Source organism: Necator americanus, chromosome V, assembly GCF_031761385.1.
Source record: "Necator americanus strain Aroian chromosome V, whole genome shotgun sequence".
NCBI classification, from domain to species: Eukaryota; Metazoa; Nematoda; class Chromadorea; order Rhabditida; family Ancylostomatidae; genus Necator; species Necator americanus.
This window is the reverse complement of record NC_087375.1, coordinates 25,051,725-25,069,705: the sequence shown is the minus strand read 5'-3', so window position 1 is coordinate 25,069,705 and position 17,981 is coordinate 25,051,725. Positions and strand designations below refer to the sequence as shown.

Genomic DNA, 17,981 nt, shown 5'->3' with positions numbered 1-17,981 from the left:
TAAAACTGAGAAATTCATAAAATTCACGAAGTTGTTTGAAGTGAACCAAAAAAAAACAACCAGACAAACAGTGTTCAAATTGTTGTTCGCTCCATTCTGCTGCGTTCGAAGGAAAAAAAATTCAGAAAACAATTTTTCAGTAAGCACAAAGTTATGGAGATAGGAGCAAGGACAATGCTTAAACCAACCAACGTAAGAGATGGACTTCTTTGTCTGGCCTCAGTAGAGCTTACAACAACTTTATTTATTTCACTTTGGAAATTTGGAAAGTAGTTCGTAAAAACTGGGCAGATAAAATTAAAACCGGCTAAAGAAATTTTCGCGGTTATTTGCCTGTTGCTTCAGTCATTCTGATTAGTAGTAAATTATTTCGAATTCAAATAGCTAATTCAAGTAAATAGCTCAACAGACTAGATGTAACTGAGCTCAATGCAATGACATCGAGTTCAATAGGGATGGATTGTGAGGAGAGGAACCAAAGAAAAAAGAGGAAATAAACAAAAACACAAGTCCACTGTGGTTTCGGTTCATATTTCAGCGGTAATTGCGAGATTCGTGTCAGTGGCACCGAGAATCGATGACGATACGAGAACGAAAACATGGAACTATGTATGGTGGTCAATGAGTGGATGGATGCAGAAGTGGACGTCTTGATAAAAGGACGAATAAATAACCGAATGATTTGATAAATTAACGAGTGAATGCATGATTTAACAAGACTTGACTGATGATAAAAATTACAGTAGTACAATTGCTTAAACAATAAGCGGAAGGAGAGCTTCAACGCGGAGTTTTCAAACATCCCAAAACTTGGATTTTCTAAAGCAATGGCTGATCAATTGATTGATTTAATATGTCTCCGAAATTAGACTACAAATTTTTTATACAATACAAGACGAGAAATTTCAACGATTACGAATTGCAGTAAAACGGCACCGCCTAAGCGCACTGATAAAGGATAAAGGATAAGGTTTCCAGGCCCCGTTCAACTTCTAAAGGTTAAAAAGTAGTAAGAAGAAGGTTATGTAGGGCCTGATCACACAGTTGACGGTTCGAAATCGCCCCAGCCCCAACCAAGCCTTTCACCCTCCAAGGTCGAGAATATGGTACGAGACCCGTTTGGGACTGACTTTACTACTGACTTGATCTTTTGAGTGGTCCCGTAAGTTATTGTGTAGGCTAATACGATAAATACGAGAAATTTCAACGATTACGAATTGCAGTAAAACGGCGCCGCCAAAGCGCACTGATAAAAGATAAAGGATAAAGTTTCTGGCGTTAATCAGTCCGCTTGGGATGCGCCCCCACGTTCACTTCAATTTAGAATCGTTTGAGGTTTACGAACGTGAATATGGCCTATACAATGACTTGCGGTGGCTAGCCGATGTTTCAAGTCAGTGCTTTTATCCTCCCAGACAAGTCTGGTACCAATTTATCGATCCCGAAGGGATGAAAGGCTTGGTGAGCACTAGAGCTGATTCGAACCTCCGATCGATCGTGCAGGAAGCGGAACCTCTAACCGCTACACTACACCCGCGCATTGATACAAAAGAATTAACTTATCCCTATGCAAAAACGAAGATCAGAAACCAGAAATGTTAAGCTCAATATCCTTCTTTGACTCGCAGAAGTTTCAATAGAGGGGTCTTCGCAAAACAAAAGACTTCAAGCACTCAAACAAGGTATGAGATTTGAAGGGTTCGGTTCGTATGACGTGACAGTAGATAGTTAGAACTGAGAGCTATCTATGTGGAGGTACAACTGCATATACGTATAGACACAGTTGGTTGAAGACGTATGGCTTTTCAAAAGTGTTTTTGACCTATAACGGATTGTTCGGAGCTCTAAAAGAGAAAAAGAGAAACAGTTTTTTAAATATCCAATTGCCCAAAATACTTGTGTCATATATTAATTATGATTAAGTAAGGAGAAGGATGACGTTCTTTTCACTGCAACCATATTACTTTACGATGTCTTCGTTCTTCCATGTAATACACAACTGAAATAGTGACGGAATGTGTTCAGAAGCCAACAAGAATGAAAAGAGAACAAATCGACTTGCTCTCTTTCTTTTCTTTTAATGAGGACTACCCCTTAAACAGTTTGAAGTAGTATGGAAGATTGTTTCGAAATTGATAGAACGCCGAGAGATTGTCAATGTCGAGAAATTTAGACGCGGTAACTGCTATGGTTTTTGTGTGGCTGAACTTGTTATCACGATTCAAGGAATACTACGTTTGAGCTTACAAATTATCACAGTATATAATAGCAGGCTTATTCAGTTACGGGAGCGGGCGTAGTGTAGCGGCTAGAGGTTCCGCTTCCTGCACGATCGAGCGGGGGTTCGAATCCGCCCCAGTGCTCACCAAGCATCCCTCCGATATCGATAGATTGGTATCAGACTTGTCTGGGAGAATAAAAACGCTGACTTGACACATCGGCTAGCCACCGCAGGTCATTGTACAGGCCAGTTACTCGTTTGTAAACCTCAAGCGATTCTGAATTGAAGTGAACGTGGGGGCGCATCCCAAGCGGATTGATTAACGCCAGACACTTTATCCTTTATTCTGTTACGTGTTTTTGTGTGTACGTGTGTGAATGTGTTCGTAACACAATTCCGAAAGCAATGAGACGGGTCCAATGGCGTCGAATTGACGCTCTGACACCAATAACCGCTATTATGGGCGTTTCACTCTCATGTACTGCTCCGCGCCTCTATTTCCCTCCAGAAAGATAAAACCGGTTGCTTAAATATTAGTTAACAGTCTAACGAGAAGAACCTTAGCTTCATCAGTACGACGATGAGTTATTTCGTGTTGGTACGGCAACCAGTGTAGAAAAATAGAAGAAAAAGTCTTGCTTCAAATTCTGTTTCCAAATTTCTACGGAATCGAAGGAATATATGTATGTGTGAAGTCAAGTTTGAATACTCTTTAAATGCAGTACTGTCGAATTTGGGAAGAGGACCACAAACTCATCACTTAGATCCATGATCATTTCGTGAATACTCAAATTTCGGAGAAGAAAGGACGAAAGAAGCGTCGTTAGAAAAATAATAATTCTCAGATTCGTGGGGTGATACCTTTAATTTCTATTGATCAGTGAAGCGAGATGAGCGTGTACCAGAAGAATTCGAAGGTCCGGCCCTGGCTGGGCGTTCAGACTGGTCTTCAATAAGTTGCAACTTCAAACCTAAGTATTTCAGGAAACAAAGCTCCATGCTTCGTCTCTATGCTGCTACCGTATCTGACCGCAGATATGGCGTAGTTAACATGTCAGATGTAGTGAAACGTAGCCAGAACTGATAATTACAGCTTCTACACTCTTTGCACTTTTCTGCTACACAGATGTAACAGTTTGGTTTCATTTTATTATCAAGAGAGGGTGGTATAACGTATTTCCGAAAAAACGCGGATGTTCTGACGGCAAAATGCAAGAGAAGCATCTGAGGGTTTTGGATTGTATCTCTGTTTTATAAAAATGAGGGAGATTATATATTTGAGTCAAGAACCCGTCTCTGAGTGTCATTCGTGGAGAAATTAAAAAAACGCCAGAATGGAAGAAAATAATGAGAACTGCGAGGAAACTGTTAATTCATATGGAAGTGCAAATGAATGAGAAAATCCTTTATCAGCTATTGCATCCAAAATCTAGAATTTTAAAGTTACTGACAGCATGGGCAACTGAACATTATGCCAATAAGGTTTGAATAGTTTGAAAGGCCTCTCTAGTGGGTTTATCTGATGTCCTGCTTCAAATTCAGAGAACTTTATTAGGCTGGTCAATAGGTTCCTAGCTCTCTTATTTCGACTTCATTTTATAATAATTTGTGCATTATTTGTTAAAGCATATGTACATACTATTCGAAACACCTCTTTTTGGTATATAAGACCATTATAATTGTTTTTTCATCCCGAATAATTTATCTGTTTACTATTTTAGAGGCTCAGAAATGGAATATCCGTGAGGCAGAAATGAGCACTTTCGGCGTATCTTTCACCATCTCCTTCCATCCACTCCTTTTTGTGTTTCATATTGATGTTGAGAAGACACCAGTTCGCTTCTCCAATGACGATTCTATACAAGAAACGAGCGCATGTTGCTCGATGTCTGGCGAGATTTTGCGGAGAAATTTGAAGGCGAACATCTCTGTTTGCTTTTGTAAGCTTGTGAGCTAACCAAGCTCCCAATTTTTCGGCAAATCCTATCGGAAGAAGATGATTAAGGATGGTTGCATGAATTTTGCAGTTCATTTTTTTCGGCCAACTCACGACTTGTTTGGCCGCCGTCCTCCTTCAGGAGAGCTCCGAGACGCTCTCTATCGAATTCTGAATGTCGTCCGCAGCAAGGCGTGTCGTCGAAGAAAAAAGTAGCCGTTTTTGAACTTTGCAAATCATTTTCGCGCAGTGGAGTCGCTTGTGACACCCGCTTTTTGTCCTCGATAAAGGGCGAAGAATAGCAACTGTCAAAATGCTGACTCTCGTCTCCTGCATATTTTTTAGCCTCAGAAGTAATGAATAATTAAATTATTTTCAAAAAAGTCAAAAGAAAGTCTTGTGCAGCAAAAGCAAATAGTCTCTTTCGAATAGCATATACGTGACGATTAGTGCGCAAATAATTACAGAATAAAATCCGAAGTGAGAACGTACTGACCTTAATAGAAAACTTTTTCGTCTTACAACGGCTAGCTGAGGCAAGAGATCCACCGACACTAGGGGTCTGAAGAAGACGATTTCGCAGAAACGTTAGCAATAAAGGATTGTAACACGTCCGACTCAAATTATGAACACATTCTGAATCATCATCATGCCGAAGCTTACTGAATGTCGCGATTAGAAAACTTTTTCCTTCGCACGCAATTGTAGGTTTTACCCATCGCTTCCACTACATCAATTATTCAAAGGACGGAAAAAACTGAGACCCCTTCTCCTAAATTTTTGTTCCCCACATTCTCTTCCTAATGCCTTCCTCTATCCTTCCCTTCTCAAAAAAATATCGCAGTTATCCGGATGTGCATCCATACGTTGTTTGTAAGCGGCAAAAACTCCTAGTAATCTGACAACCATTTTCATACGATAATCAAGGAATGCTGTTTCGGAATTAATGTGGAAAAAACCGCTTACTTCCATCATTGGGCTTCTTAACTGCACCACAGCACATAAGCATCGCAGTAAATTACCTGTTCTAATTGTAGTGCATTATTTGTAACTGACCATTGAAAATTGGAAACACAGAACGGGAATAGATTATTTTGGATTGTCGAAAAAATCTAAATTATTTTGGATTGTCGAAAAAATCTAACAACTTTGCGTTGCTTCAACTTCCGTGGAAGCTGATGGTGGGTACGAAGGCTGAGTTACAAGTGATTTTCCACACTTCACGATTTTCCGTCTTTCTTCTCTCACTACACTCTATTATCTAATCTCGTTCACCTCCTGGAAGAGGAATAGTAAAGGATAAGGTGTCTGGCGTTAATCAATCCGCTTTGGATGTGCTCCCAAGTTCACTTCAATTCAGAATCGTTTGAGGTTTACGAACCTGTAAGTGGCCCACACAATGAATTACGGAGGCTAGTGGATGTGTCAAGTCAGTGTTTTTATCCTCCCAGAATCAAAGGATGGTACCAATTTTTCGGCATCGGAGCGGTGAAAGAATTGGTGAGCGCTAGGGGGGATTCGAACCATTGATCGGTCGTCTGGGCAGCTGAACTTCTTACCGACTGCGCTACACCCGAAATGAAATCTTTAAAAAACTGAATGTTATGTTCGTAAAGAGAGATATAAAAGACCACGTTCTAGAACTGTAAATTATACAAGCAATAATCATAAGGAAATGGAAAAGGCAGATGTATCTTATCTTAAAAATAAAATGTCTGTAGTTCAAAGTAGGATCACTCAAAGTGGACTAATTTCTTACAATAATTTTAGAAAAACCCTTAAATTTTCCTTAAATTTCTTTCAATTTCCTTTAATTCATTAAATTTGGTTACGGAAAGCTGGAAACTCAAGAACTGTCCTTTTGTGGAAAAGTCATTATACCCATGGCATCCGCAGCGGTTTTCATCAGGCATAATTACAGGATTTCTATATTCATATCAGCACATGGCGCAAACTGGTACAGAAACGTTACCGCACCACCTGCTAGCCACTGATAACTCCAAAATCATGCTCGGTTTTCGCTCCACACCGAAATTTTACCGAAAAAACCCATTACTGAAGGCAGGAAGGCAGTTTCAGCCGCAAAACAACAACGTCTTCCAAATTCCATATCCACTCATCCGCATTGTCTGCCAATTTCGTCATTCTGCTTCGTCTTCTACTTGTACGGGCTAATACTTTTGTCGAAAATTATTAATTCATTTAAAAAAAGAGTGAATATTACGAGGAAAAATACTCTCAACCCCCCACATAACTGAGTACACTCGGTCGATATGTGCGTCTTATAAAGGCAACACCTTCCTGTATCACTCTCCTACAGTAAACGCACAGTAATAGACTAGAAATGTGAATTAATGCAGGAGATATTTATGAGAAACATGTGTCTGTCGGAACGAAAAAAAAAGATTTATTTGTGACCATGGATACGAGGACTGCCCTGCAATATATGTAGATAATATAATATACAGCAGTAACACGGAAGCAAATTTTGCTAGAACTTGATTTTCTTGCTATAAAGCAGCAAGCATATGCATGCATGAGTATCTACAAATTGAAGAAGAGCGGAGCGAAAGGGAAAGGTAAACACTCCTCTAACTTTCATGCACTTTAATAACTTCGTTAATGGTTGATCGTCAACAGAATACAGATGAAGAACAACTCTTTTTTCCCTCCGTTACCCGATTTGAAATCCATTTGATCCGGAGCTTTACTTAATGAGGAGCTACCCTACGGCTACATAAATAAAGCTATCTTTTTGGGCCTTATCGTATAAAAACTCGTATTTAATAGTACGAGAAGCGCGGGAATTAGGAAATTTAAACTGAAGTAATAGAAAGTCATAATGAATGAGATAGATGTTCTAACGATTGCAGACTCCTGGAAAACTCATTTCGACGCTCATAAATTATTCTGGCGAATAAACGTAAGTTCAATGCGGTGCCAAATTAAGTTCAGAGAGGCGCACAGGCTAAAGAAGCGAGTTTCTAAGTAGTTTCATCTTTTCTCCAACCTCATTGTGGAAGAAAAAAATACCACAAGAAAGAAAAAAACTACTCGTGTGATGAATCAACTTTAAAAAAAAAGTTGGAAATTTTGGACATATTCACTTGTCCTCTGCATTCCAATGCGTGGTAACACCTCAAAACAGTACTAGTTACTACTGGAATTGATGATTTATATTCGGTCATGAAAAAAGCTTCGCATTCGGGTATTTCGCATGAAACGACACTTGGAAGGAGAAAAAATATGCTATTAGTATTTACTATTAACATCTATTTAGACCTATATATTTTTTTAAGTTAGGTACTACTTTAGTTTGTATGAAGTGGTAGCTAGTACTGTTTGAAGCTTCGACTAGTAATTCAGTATTCATTATTATTATTATTATTCGTTGTTCATAAATGCAGAAGTAGGAGTATTCAGTGTTCAGGAGAAGTTTGATTGATTCTCCTAAAACTCTTGTCACTATGTACACGAAAAGACAGCCAGTAATAAAGATGTAGAGGTCAAAATTAGGGAAACAAAAATATTGTTATAGATGTTGGTCCAAAGAGAAACCAGTATTATATCGTTGCAGATACTGTTTAAAAAAACTAATATCACTGTTGCCTGCATTTCGATTTCCGTGTCTTACTTTTGCTTACTTACGATCGGTTCAAGCTTATTACTATGCCGCTGGAGCTTTTCTTTGGATATTGAGCAAACAACACCAAGCAAATATATCGAAAATGTAGAAATTTGCAAAGAAATTATTGATTTATAACAAGTTGATGGAGAATATATTACCATCAAACAGCACATGGGCTGCACATGCATTCTTAGCCATGAGGTATTTGATTTATGGGATGCTTTCATGAGCCAATGTCTTTCTAGTACATCTGATACTGCGTGAACACTTGAAGCTTGATGCAGTTGCATTAGGATTTGCGCTCGATGTGGGATACTCAACAGCTCCAATCTGACTGTACAGATAGGTAAGGGTTATAGCGCCCCTACTCAATTGCATCATCAGTCAGGGATTTTTTTTTTGATTCAATTGCATCGTTTAAACGTTTACATGGGATCCAGCTCTGAAAAGTTCTTAAGTTAAGTTCGCTGCGCTTTCCATATAACAAGCGTTGCGTTAATCTCTATTCCTATGTGGAGTATTCTTCCGTAGTTTCTGTTCAACGCTAAGTTAAGAAGCGATATTGTGCAGATAGTAACGCTTAATTGTCTCCACTGCTTCTTCCGAAACTGTTATTTCTTTACCGCAGAAGATTTTGCATCTAACAAAGTTGAAATTAATGTTTCCTACCTTGAAGTGATCGAAACAAAGTTTGTGACTAATTAATTGAGCTCTTTAGCAAAAGTATTATGACATTGAAATCGTGAATTCATCCATGGGCCAAATTTGGTGCAGCTTTAGATCTTCACAAGAAGAAGAAAATGAGGAAGATATCTGTGTTTCTCAAAGCAATGGAACCACAACCGATCTCCGTAGTCGAGCATGCAGTTTTGTTTTTTGACATTCGGTAATGTTAGAAGATTTAGCGAAGCTAGATAGGTGCTGGACGTTTCTTGGACAGTGTAACTGCCAATAGTTAGGTGTTCTGGAAAATAAGTGGTTAATAGATTTCGTCATCCTTAAGTAGGAGGTCAACGTTCTTAACCAAGAAACAAATATTTCGAAATACACCGGGAAATACCATCAGTTTGAACAGATCAATTTAAGGAACGTGGATTTTACCACAAAACCCACTGCCACTCCTTTGTGAGGTTTCGTCACTTTGTTTTATTATGAGCACACAAAGGTGCCTGCAGATAAGAACAGTAGATCACGTGTCGTTACTGATGAAAACGAGTTATGTTTGACAAGCAGTGCAGCCGCTAATGATAAATGTGCTAAGTTTCCTAAAACTGTGGTCACGAAAAAGAGTCAGTATTTACGCATTAAAACGCAACGATGAAACATTGATGTGCAATGGATGAGAGCTGAGGTTTCAGATGCTTACAAAATGAACAATGAGCGCAGAAAGTGGCGTGTTGAATGACAGAACATAAAAATATTGCTGAACTGTTGCAAATCTGCTTACTTGCGCACATAAACAAATTTTCTAGAATTCTCTGCAACAAAATGAAGATGTTGTCAGATCCTCTTATCGACAACGGTGTCGTGATGAAAACGAAGCCAACAATGTGTACATAGACATGTTAATTAGTATGTGGATTTGCGAATGATTCATACAAATAAGTAGCCTGATAGACTGAAAGGGAACGCAGAAAACCTTCGGTCTTCAATCTCATTGTCCTCGTCGATCTCTCCGATTCTCCTCTCCCAGATTACAGTGGGTTGAGAGTGAATACGCATGAATTAGGTATTCGAGCAACCAAGCTCCAAGTTCGAATTTCAATTAGTTACGCTCGGTGCCATCTTTCTACGACAACAACTAGATTCTGAAGGAGATCCACTTGTTCCCCGTCCTTTTGTAAAGAACACCTACATGGGAACATGGGAACATTATGGTCGGTAGCGAATGTGATCAACCAGATGGATTCATTCGTGGAGATGCAAAAATCTCCTCAGTGAAACACATCCAGCCCATTTTTTTAATAGGGATGCTTTCTAGGCAGCTTTTTCTCCACAAAGGCGCTTAATTCTTTGTAATGACCTCTTGCTCTGATCGTGTGGAAGCATCTGCTATGCTTTCGCATATATCCCGATGGAGACATTTGTTTACAACAATGACAGATTGCCTTAATTTCTTCTATATAAGAAATTGATTAAAAGTTGCACAGAGTGTTCTCTGTAACATGCAAAACTCCTTAAATTGTTTCCTTGTCGGTAATGGCAACTTGTGCTTATTAGTCTGTCTACTTACGCTCATGTGTAGATATCCAGATGAAACTTCAGAAAGATCATCAATATACGTGTGAAAATAATAATGTTCTATTCTTTGCGATACTTTACATACAAATTGTCCGCACAAACTGACGAAAAAGGTATCAGACAACTTCTTCGTAGTAACAAAATAGATGACCGTTTAGAAGAGAGTAGTAGCTGTTTCTTCACACTTTTTTTACCCACTCTAATCCTATTTTGGTTCTTGATAAGCTTGGAAACACATCTCACCTTGCTTTGATTTTATGTTTTAGAATACCCGAATTTCCACGTTGGCCAATATACCTGCTCTTCTATGCTTCCGTTGTAGGATGTTCATAAAAACGCCGGCAACAAACGTGCCATTATCCGAGTGCTCAGTTTCTAAGTATTATGTTTTTCTTCAGTGATCTTAGAAAATGTAGAAATGATCCGACTTTGACTTCAACTCTGCAGACTTCGCGTAGTCATCGTCATTAACATCACGTGAGGTCACTCCTTCGAAAGCATGCAACTGTGTGAAAGAAAGGTGATACACGAAATTTAGTTGCTTTTCATCTGTATTAGAACGAGAAATAAGTAGTGAGCTCTTCTCCCACAGTGAGAAGTAGGCATAGAAAAAAATTGGCCCTAGAATGTTAAACATCATTCGTGAGACAATTTTTTATTTAGTAGTACTTTGTAGTGCATTATAGCATCTAAAACGACCTGACTTCAGAAAACATAGAAAACTTGATCAATATTACAAAGTGACCTTACAAACTCGTAACAAAATCTAATTACACATTTCTTTTTCAGATGTTCTTCATTCATGATAGCGACTCGCTCTACCGAAGGGAGAATCCGTGGTGGGGCTTCGCTACTGGAGATGATTTGGATTGTCAGAGGAGTTGACGAACGAAAAAGGTTCGAATAGATTGGCTGAAATAGCTGGTTGCAGTTGTTTTCGCATTTTCTGGAGGGTAAACGCACCCTGCACCATCACGGATCTTCCACCGAAGTTGCGACGAGAACAGCATATGGGATTTCTGCGGAGATCATGCCAATAATGCCTACTACCGTCAGAGCCATCGAGGTTGAACTTCTTCTCATCGCTGAAGACTACCTAAACATGAAAAGTAGAAATTAGAAAACAAATAAAAAGTGGGTCGCGTTTACGCTCCAGGAAGTGCTCTATTTGCAATTTGTAGCTTGCCGTGTGAACTCCAACGACTATCAGGATGTGCTTTTCGACAATGCGGAACCCTTTTGGCTCAAAATCTGGCATGTGCATACCAATTTCAACAAGATAACTGCAATTCATGTCAGCTGGTCAACAAACGCCTTTTTTGCCTCGAGAACATCGATGTTTTGAATTACCCAGCTCGTTCGCCCGATCGAAAACTTGCGGAGGTGGCTCGTTAGAAAGATCTGCCATTATAGAAAGACTTACAACAATGTTCTAGAGCTCAAGATGGCAATCCTCATTGTCTAGCAGTCGACTCCTGGAAGTATTCTAAAAAGCTGTGTTGATTAAATTCCTAAATGTTGTCGCAAATAAAGGAGAAACAATTAATTAACAATTATTGACTTTTTTTTGTTAGTAATCCTCTCCATTTGAATGTTACTCTTCTTGGTTTTTGAATGTTTTTAATTAGGTTACTGGTCATCTTTTATTTGTGGCGATAAATTACTTCAAAACAATGTTTTCTTAGCTCGTTTTCCGAATTATTTGGCCGTTTTTTCTATCATTTAGGCAAAACATTAAAAGGTCAAACTAGTGAGTGCCGCAATGATTTTTGTGCGCACTGCTCACGTTTCCTGTTCTATATTGATCAGAGTGATTCGATTTAGGTCTACTGATAGATACGTTAGGAAAAAACGCGCAATTTGCAAGAGGATTCGAATCAATATCTCGTTCGTCTTCCATACAATTCTCTTTCAACCTTTTTTGAGGTACTAAGCTTCAAAAAGGTACTTCATCATGCAGAAAGCTGCGTAACAATCGTAAAGATTTCCGGCTTTCTCTATTTAACTTTGCTAGCCACCCTGTTGATAGCTGAGATGTAATCACTTTTGTTGTGAGTTTCCTTGATTTCGCAATTGCAAAATGCGGCATCTGAACACAGTGCTGCGCAGACACAAGACCAGTAATCCTTGCGCTGAGAGGTTCTTTTTTGTTACTGTTCCTTGTTTTTTCTTGCCTTCTTCATTTTCGTCATCTTTAGTTTCTCAAAACGTCATACTTTCTTTTCCTAGTCCTTAGTCTGACACAATAATCTACACTAATACATCGCATAGTTTTCACCTATCAGCAGTAGTTTTTTATCCTTTTTTTGTTGTTTTCTGTCTTTTGTTTTTTTTCTGTTTTTTTTTTTTTGCTTTGGCAAACTCCTTGATTTCGCAATTGCGAAATTACGGCAGCTGAGCACAATGTTGCGCGATCATGACATCGCTAATCTTTGCGCTGAGGGGCTCTCTTCTGTTGTTGTTTTCCTTTCGTTTTTCTTTTTTTTGTTTTCTCTTTTATTATTTTCGTCGTCTCTAGTTTCTGAAAACTCCACAATTTTCTATTTCTTATTCTTACTTTCGCCTAATAATCTATACATCGCGTAGACCTTTCAAAATAACGTGGGATTAAGGGATCACAAGTTTCAACACTGTGGAATGTTTCGAAAACCTAATCCTGAAAGAACATTAAAAAATCAGCTTTTGTTCCGAAAGTATTATAATAGGACTGCACACCCCGCACAGCCAAATTTTTGCAAAAACAAATAGAGATTTGGAACCACATGTAAAAGATGAGAACTTTCCATTACAAACTAGAGATGACGAAAAATTTCTCAAAATCTCATAATTTTCTATTTCTAGTTCTTACTCTTGTATAGTAAACTGCACATCGCGTTGTTTTCACCTATCCTTAATGGTTTTTGGTCATTCCACTTTTTTGCGTCATTGTTATAGTTTTTCTTTTTTTTTTTCCTTTTTTGTTTTGTTTTCCGTTCCTCTTTGTTTATTTTGTTGCGTGAAAACATTGTTTCCTCGTTTGTCTTGATGCACTTCAATATATGTTATTGTTCGTTGATTGGTTGATTTGCTCGCCGTTTTTGTTTTTATGTTTTCTTTTTTGTTTTTCTTTTGTTTAATTCTGGTTGATGCTGAGTATTGTTCTATCGTTTGTTCTGCTGTTACCCAAGATTTCAATTTGTACGCCCTGCAGTAGAACTGATAGCAGCAGAACAAAGGATAGAACAATACTTCACAACAAGCAAAATTAAGCAAGAATAAAAACAAAAACAAAAAAAAAGCAGAGAACAATAACAAATCTTGAATTGCATCAAAACAACCTATGGAACTATTACTGATTCTCGTCTTTATTCTTTATGTATTCTCTTTATTCTTTATTCTTATTCTTATTTATTATTCTCGTCTTTCCTTATTTCAGATGAAAGGCCACTTTGATCTTCATTAACACTGATAATTTTTGAAAGTGAGCAGCCCTCGGACGGAACAAAAGGGGTCAGCCCCACATTAGTTTGGGCCCTGATCTGGGCGAGAGCACTAATTTGAATGCAGTATTTTGTGGTCTTTCATATCCTAGTTATTATTTTTTACCTCAGCCGTTCTTGGTGCGGATGGCAGGCGAAATTTAAATGGTACGTTATGTATGTTTGGATTAATTTATTCTAATTCTTATTGTTCTTTCATTGTAACTTTCACTTCTCGCACTAAGAAAGCTTTCTTCAAGAAAAAGGAGAGAAGAACAAAAAAGTTTTGATGTTTATGTTAAGTGTTAAGTTTTTTGTGTTACGAATAAATTTTGAAGAAGTCGTGTGTACTGCACTATGTATATGTACTGCACTGAACCAACTTAGCAGTTAAGCTCCTAGCGTAACACGTTACATTAGCATGTCTAAGGCATTACTGACAATGAGCCTAATATTGCATCACATATGAAATAATCTGGTTGACCAGTGGAAGATCCTTCCTAATAGCTGTAAATAAGTGAACAGAACATAAGCAGCTAAACAAAAACTTAGCGTGTGATCCGACACTAACAAGGAATAGCAGCAGGAACAGAAGCAAACGTAATAAAATAAGAAAATGGAAGACAGAAACAACACTGGGAGAGTCGACTGAGCGAGCGGAAAGTCGCAGAAAATAAAAATCGCCAGTGTTCTCCTACTTAACTGGACTCCACACTCGCACATATCGTATCCAAAAGCATTAACAAACGAATTTGAACAAAAAGAAAGAAAGCACATGAACCGGACACTCACCTTCAAGCGCGGATATAGAGACGAATGAGTAAGTGAAAAAGAAAAAAGAACAATGATTTCAAAACTAAGAAGGGGATAGAAAATGAAAATGGCAATTCAAAAGATAGCTTTCAAAAGACAGCATTTACAAGACATACATTCATAACTTTTTGCATTAAGCAGGTGACTAATAGTAATCGGGGAATAATAGCAAAAACAATCGCAAACATAATAATACTAGAAATGGGAACGAGAAACAACACTGTGTAAGCCAATTGACTTTTGGATGCCTGTGACTACATGGTACCAGCTGACCGGTGAATCACTTGCAGAGCAATGTTTAAAAAAAGGAATTTTTTTTTAATTTAAAATAAAAAAAAAAGATGTAGGTTACAGCAGCAAGCACTAGTGTAGAGATAGCAGCGGCCATACCTAGCTTTCAGTGGTGTGAGACTGGCGGTCGAAGATTGAGAAGTTTTGCAGATGTGACATCTACTACCACACACATCTGATAGTACATGATACCTGTTAGCACGAATTTCTTATGCTTGCTACCACACTGCACAGCATATTTTTCCCTCACGACAGACTATTGGTAACCTGCCGTATCTAGCTACCTTGGCTACCATTGTTAACATATGAGTGTGAACTGCCGGTTCTCACGTAATAATGTGACCAACATTTGCCTTCGGGACTCGCATACTAGTGCTAGTTTCGCACCGTTTGGACAATTCAGCATCCGGTAACTTTTTTTGCTTTAGTAACGGTGCCTTGATTTTCAAGAAGTTCAGAGCTAAATCTTGGAGAATTCTCGACACTAGTCGCATTACCACTTCTTCTTCGTTTGAAACAGCTATCATTTCGTCCGACACTCCCTTTGATAAGCTGTACACGAGGTTGTTAAATAAATTCGATTTTTTTTCTCCATCACAGCCCATTTCAACTGTAGTTTTGCGCATGATCACTTGTGCCCTACATGAAGTTCAAGATAGGCTCAGCAGGAAAACAAATTTTAACAACAGGGAAAGAGACCTACTATCACTCAGAGAAAGTCTCGTGATACTTTTCCCGTGTGTGTTCTTCAAGCAACAAGACACTAACCCAGCTCAAGGCGTGCCTCGACTGCAATATCTTTAGATGGTCCGGAAATTACTTTGCATAGCTTAGAGGTTTAGCTATGGGGCAGAGATTGGCTCCCACCTTGGTTGTTTCATTTATGGCCAAAATTGAAGCGCCTGTTCTGGAACTACGTCCGTTGTTCTGCTCTCGGTACATTGACGATTGTTTTGTCATTTACGCAACCCAAGCGGAAATAGACAAATGTTTTGACTTGTTGAACCGACAGTCCGAACACATAAAACTTGCTCGAGAGGGGAGAACCACAGGGCAACTGGCTTCCTTTTTTGAACATCCAGGTTGGCATCTCAAACGTACCAAACGAAATGATATCGTAAGCCCAGTAATAAAAACATCTTGGTTCATTTTCTTTGTGCTCGTCCATTTCATATGAAGAAAGCTGTGCTTAACAACATGTTCCGCACGGCAAGAACCGTTTGTTGTGAGAAACCTGAGAAGAGAAAGGAATCGTTAACTTTGGCTCACGAAATTGCTGTTTCGAATGGTTATGAAATCCGAACGTCTGAAACGAGACGATACCGAAATGAACGAGCACGGCAATTGGAAAACCTCACCACGGATAAGATACCTCTCTGCTTTCCTTACATCTCCGATGAAATGAGCACTGCCATTAGGCGGTGTCTGAGGAGAGCAGACTTGGACAGCTCCGTTTTGCCGAACTGTATTATTTGTCTGTACACACCGAACTGTATTATTTGTCGCACAGGTAGACCAGGAGACTGCTTGAAATCTGGGGTAATCTACCTGATTTCTTGCACGAACTATGGCGACGAGTATGTCGGTGAGACGGCACGACCGCTGTATGTCCGCATCAAAGAGCATGTGAACGGCAAGAATAGGTTACGAGAATGGACACCTTTAGGTGTTCATAGAACACAAAAACACGACGGAGCCGATTTTAAAATTGGAGTGCAAATCTTAGGGCACGAGTCAAAAACGTTGGCTCGAAAATCGCTTGAGGGATTTTGGATCCAAGTCAAAAATCCTAAAATGAACCGCAAGGGCGCAAACGCGGGAGCTCGCGCCATATCTCGAATGGTTCTTCCTATCCGAATGTGACATCCGAACCATTCGCTCTCGTGATCGACCAGTCAGCGGTCCATGCTAGGCGTCTCCGATCTAAGGTGAGCATTCCGTGCAGTCGTTAAATTGGTGATTGAAAGTATGCGTGGAGTTTATCACTTTAGTTGTGGAGAGGTTGGTCGTTTAAGTTGTAGATTGAATCCCCCCTTCTCAGGCTCTGAAGAAGGCGATATAGCCGAACCGCTAGGCAATAACTTTATTTAACAACCTTGTGTACAGCTTATCAAACTCGATACTACGTTCAACTATGCCGAGGTTCATTGAAAGTCGAACTTTTCAACTTCCTTTTATGTTCCAAAAGGTAAATCTAGAGATAGCTTTGCATCGCTATTGTTTCGAAGTGTAGCAATTGAGTCATCAGCAGGATTAGGTGCGAGTTACGAAAGTGAGGGTGTTTCCTTGTACGAGGCACACTACGCAACAGGAAAGTGTTCCGGAAGAGCAAACGAAGCTTTTCATATAAAAGTTGCGTGCATTTGACACTATTCAGGTTAAAGTATTAGTGCATATGTGATATCCATCAAATTCTCATTTAACAGAATCATAACTTGTGCAGTATGTCGACGAAGGACTTAGAACGCGCTCAACTTCTCCACACTGCCGTGGTTTCACATGTCCACCGCCAATGTAATTCTACTTTTTTATTTACATTGCGTTAATTTCCACAAAGTACTGCATACTCCCGACAATACGCTATCCGTAATGAACGCTTCGTCTGTCTTAACCATGTGGGCAAATTTTCATGAAATTCTGAAAGCCACCGCCTTAGCAACAATTCCTAAGTAGCAAATTCTTCACCGGTACATTGCACTTAAGATTTCCAACGTTGATTAAACTATTCGTAATTATCAAAACGTCCGTTGTGGAACATTTCAATAATTCAGCACTATTCTACATGGCTGTAATTCTTAAAAGAGTAAATAGTAGAATGTGCAGTGTACTTCGATTTCCACGTAGATAACCAGCAGCTCTGGTAGAAAAAAGTGAAGGATACTAATATAAGAGAGTGAATAATATAAGAGAGCTTATCTTAGCTCTTTTTTATGGTGAAGAGGACTATATGCAGGAAAAAACCTGATGTGATTGGTTGAGAAGACATGTATATTAGAAGGAACTGCGTATTGCGAGTATCGAGTTGTAAATTCACTGTAATATGTACGAGCTGCGCGCGAGCGTAAAATTAATTGAATGCTTCTGAAACTTCGTAAACTACGGCATTTATTTTAAATGTTTTGTCAAGTGTAGTTCCGAATGCATATTTATTTGAATTATTGACCTCTGTGAGAGAAATTTCAAGAAAAACATGAGCTTCCCCATCTTCATATACCGCTGTAAATCCTGTTCTATCTGCTCCATTTTTCGTGCTTCCGAATTGATACTGTTTAAGACCAACTAATGCCACTAATTCTACGGCGTTCACAAGTTGGTATCACACTTGTTTGGAGGATGAGGTCTCTCACATGTTGTTCGCACCTACATTGATTGATCTACAGCTTTGATTTTACA

The 17,981-nt window shown here is 39.0% G+C and overlaps 2 protein-coding genes across 2 annotated transcripts; one reads left to right on the top strand and one right to left on the bottom strand.

Moving 5' to 3' along the window:
• Positions 1 to 3,938: 3,938 nt before the first annotated feature.
• Positions 3,939 to 15,115, bottom strand: RB195_015105 (uncharacterized protein; the record flags this gene model as incomplete). The annotated part of the gene is made up of 4 exons (XM_064205652.1): positions 3,939 to 4,204; positions 4,272 to 4,487; positions 10,990 to 11,122; positions 14,936 to 15,115. 4 exons carry the CDS (start codon positions 15,113 to 15,115, stop codon positions 3,939 to 3,941), a joined length of 795 nt encoding a protein of 264 aa, XP_064061533.1.
• Positions 15,116 to 15,761: 646 nt separating this feature from the next.
• RB195_015104 (uncharacterized protein) lies at positions 15,762 to 16,451 on the top strand (the record flags this gene model as incomplete). Its single annotated transcript, XM_064205651.1, has 1 exon — positions 15,762 to 16,451. The coding sequence occupies one exon, from the start codon at positions 15,762 to 15,764 to the stop codon at positions 16,449 to 16,451; it is 690 nt and encodes a 229-aa protein (XP_064061532.1).
• Between the last annotated feature and the right edge of the window lie 1,530 nt (positions 16,452 to 17,981).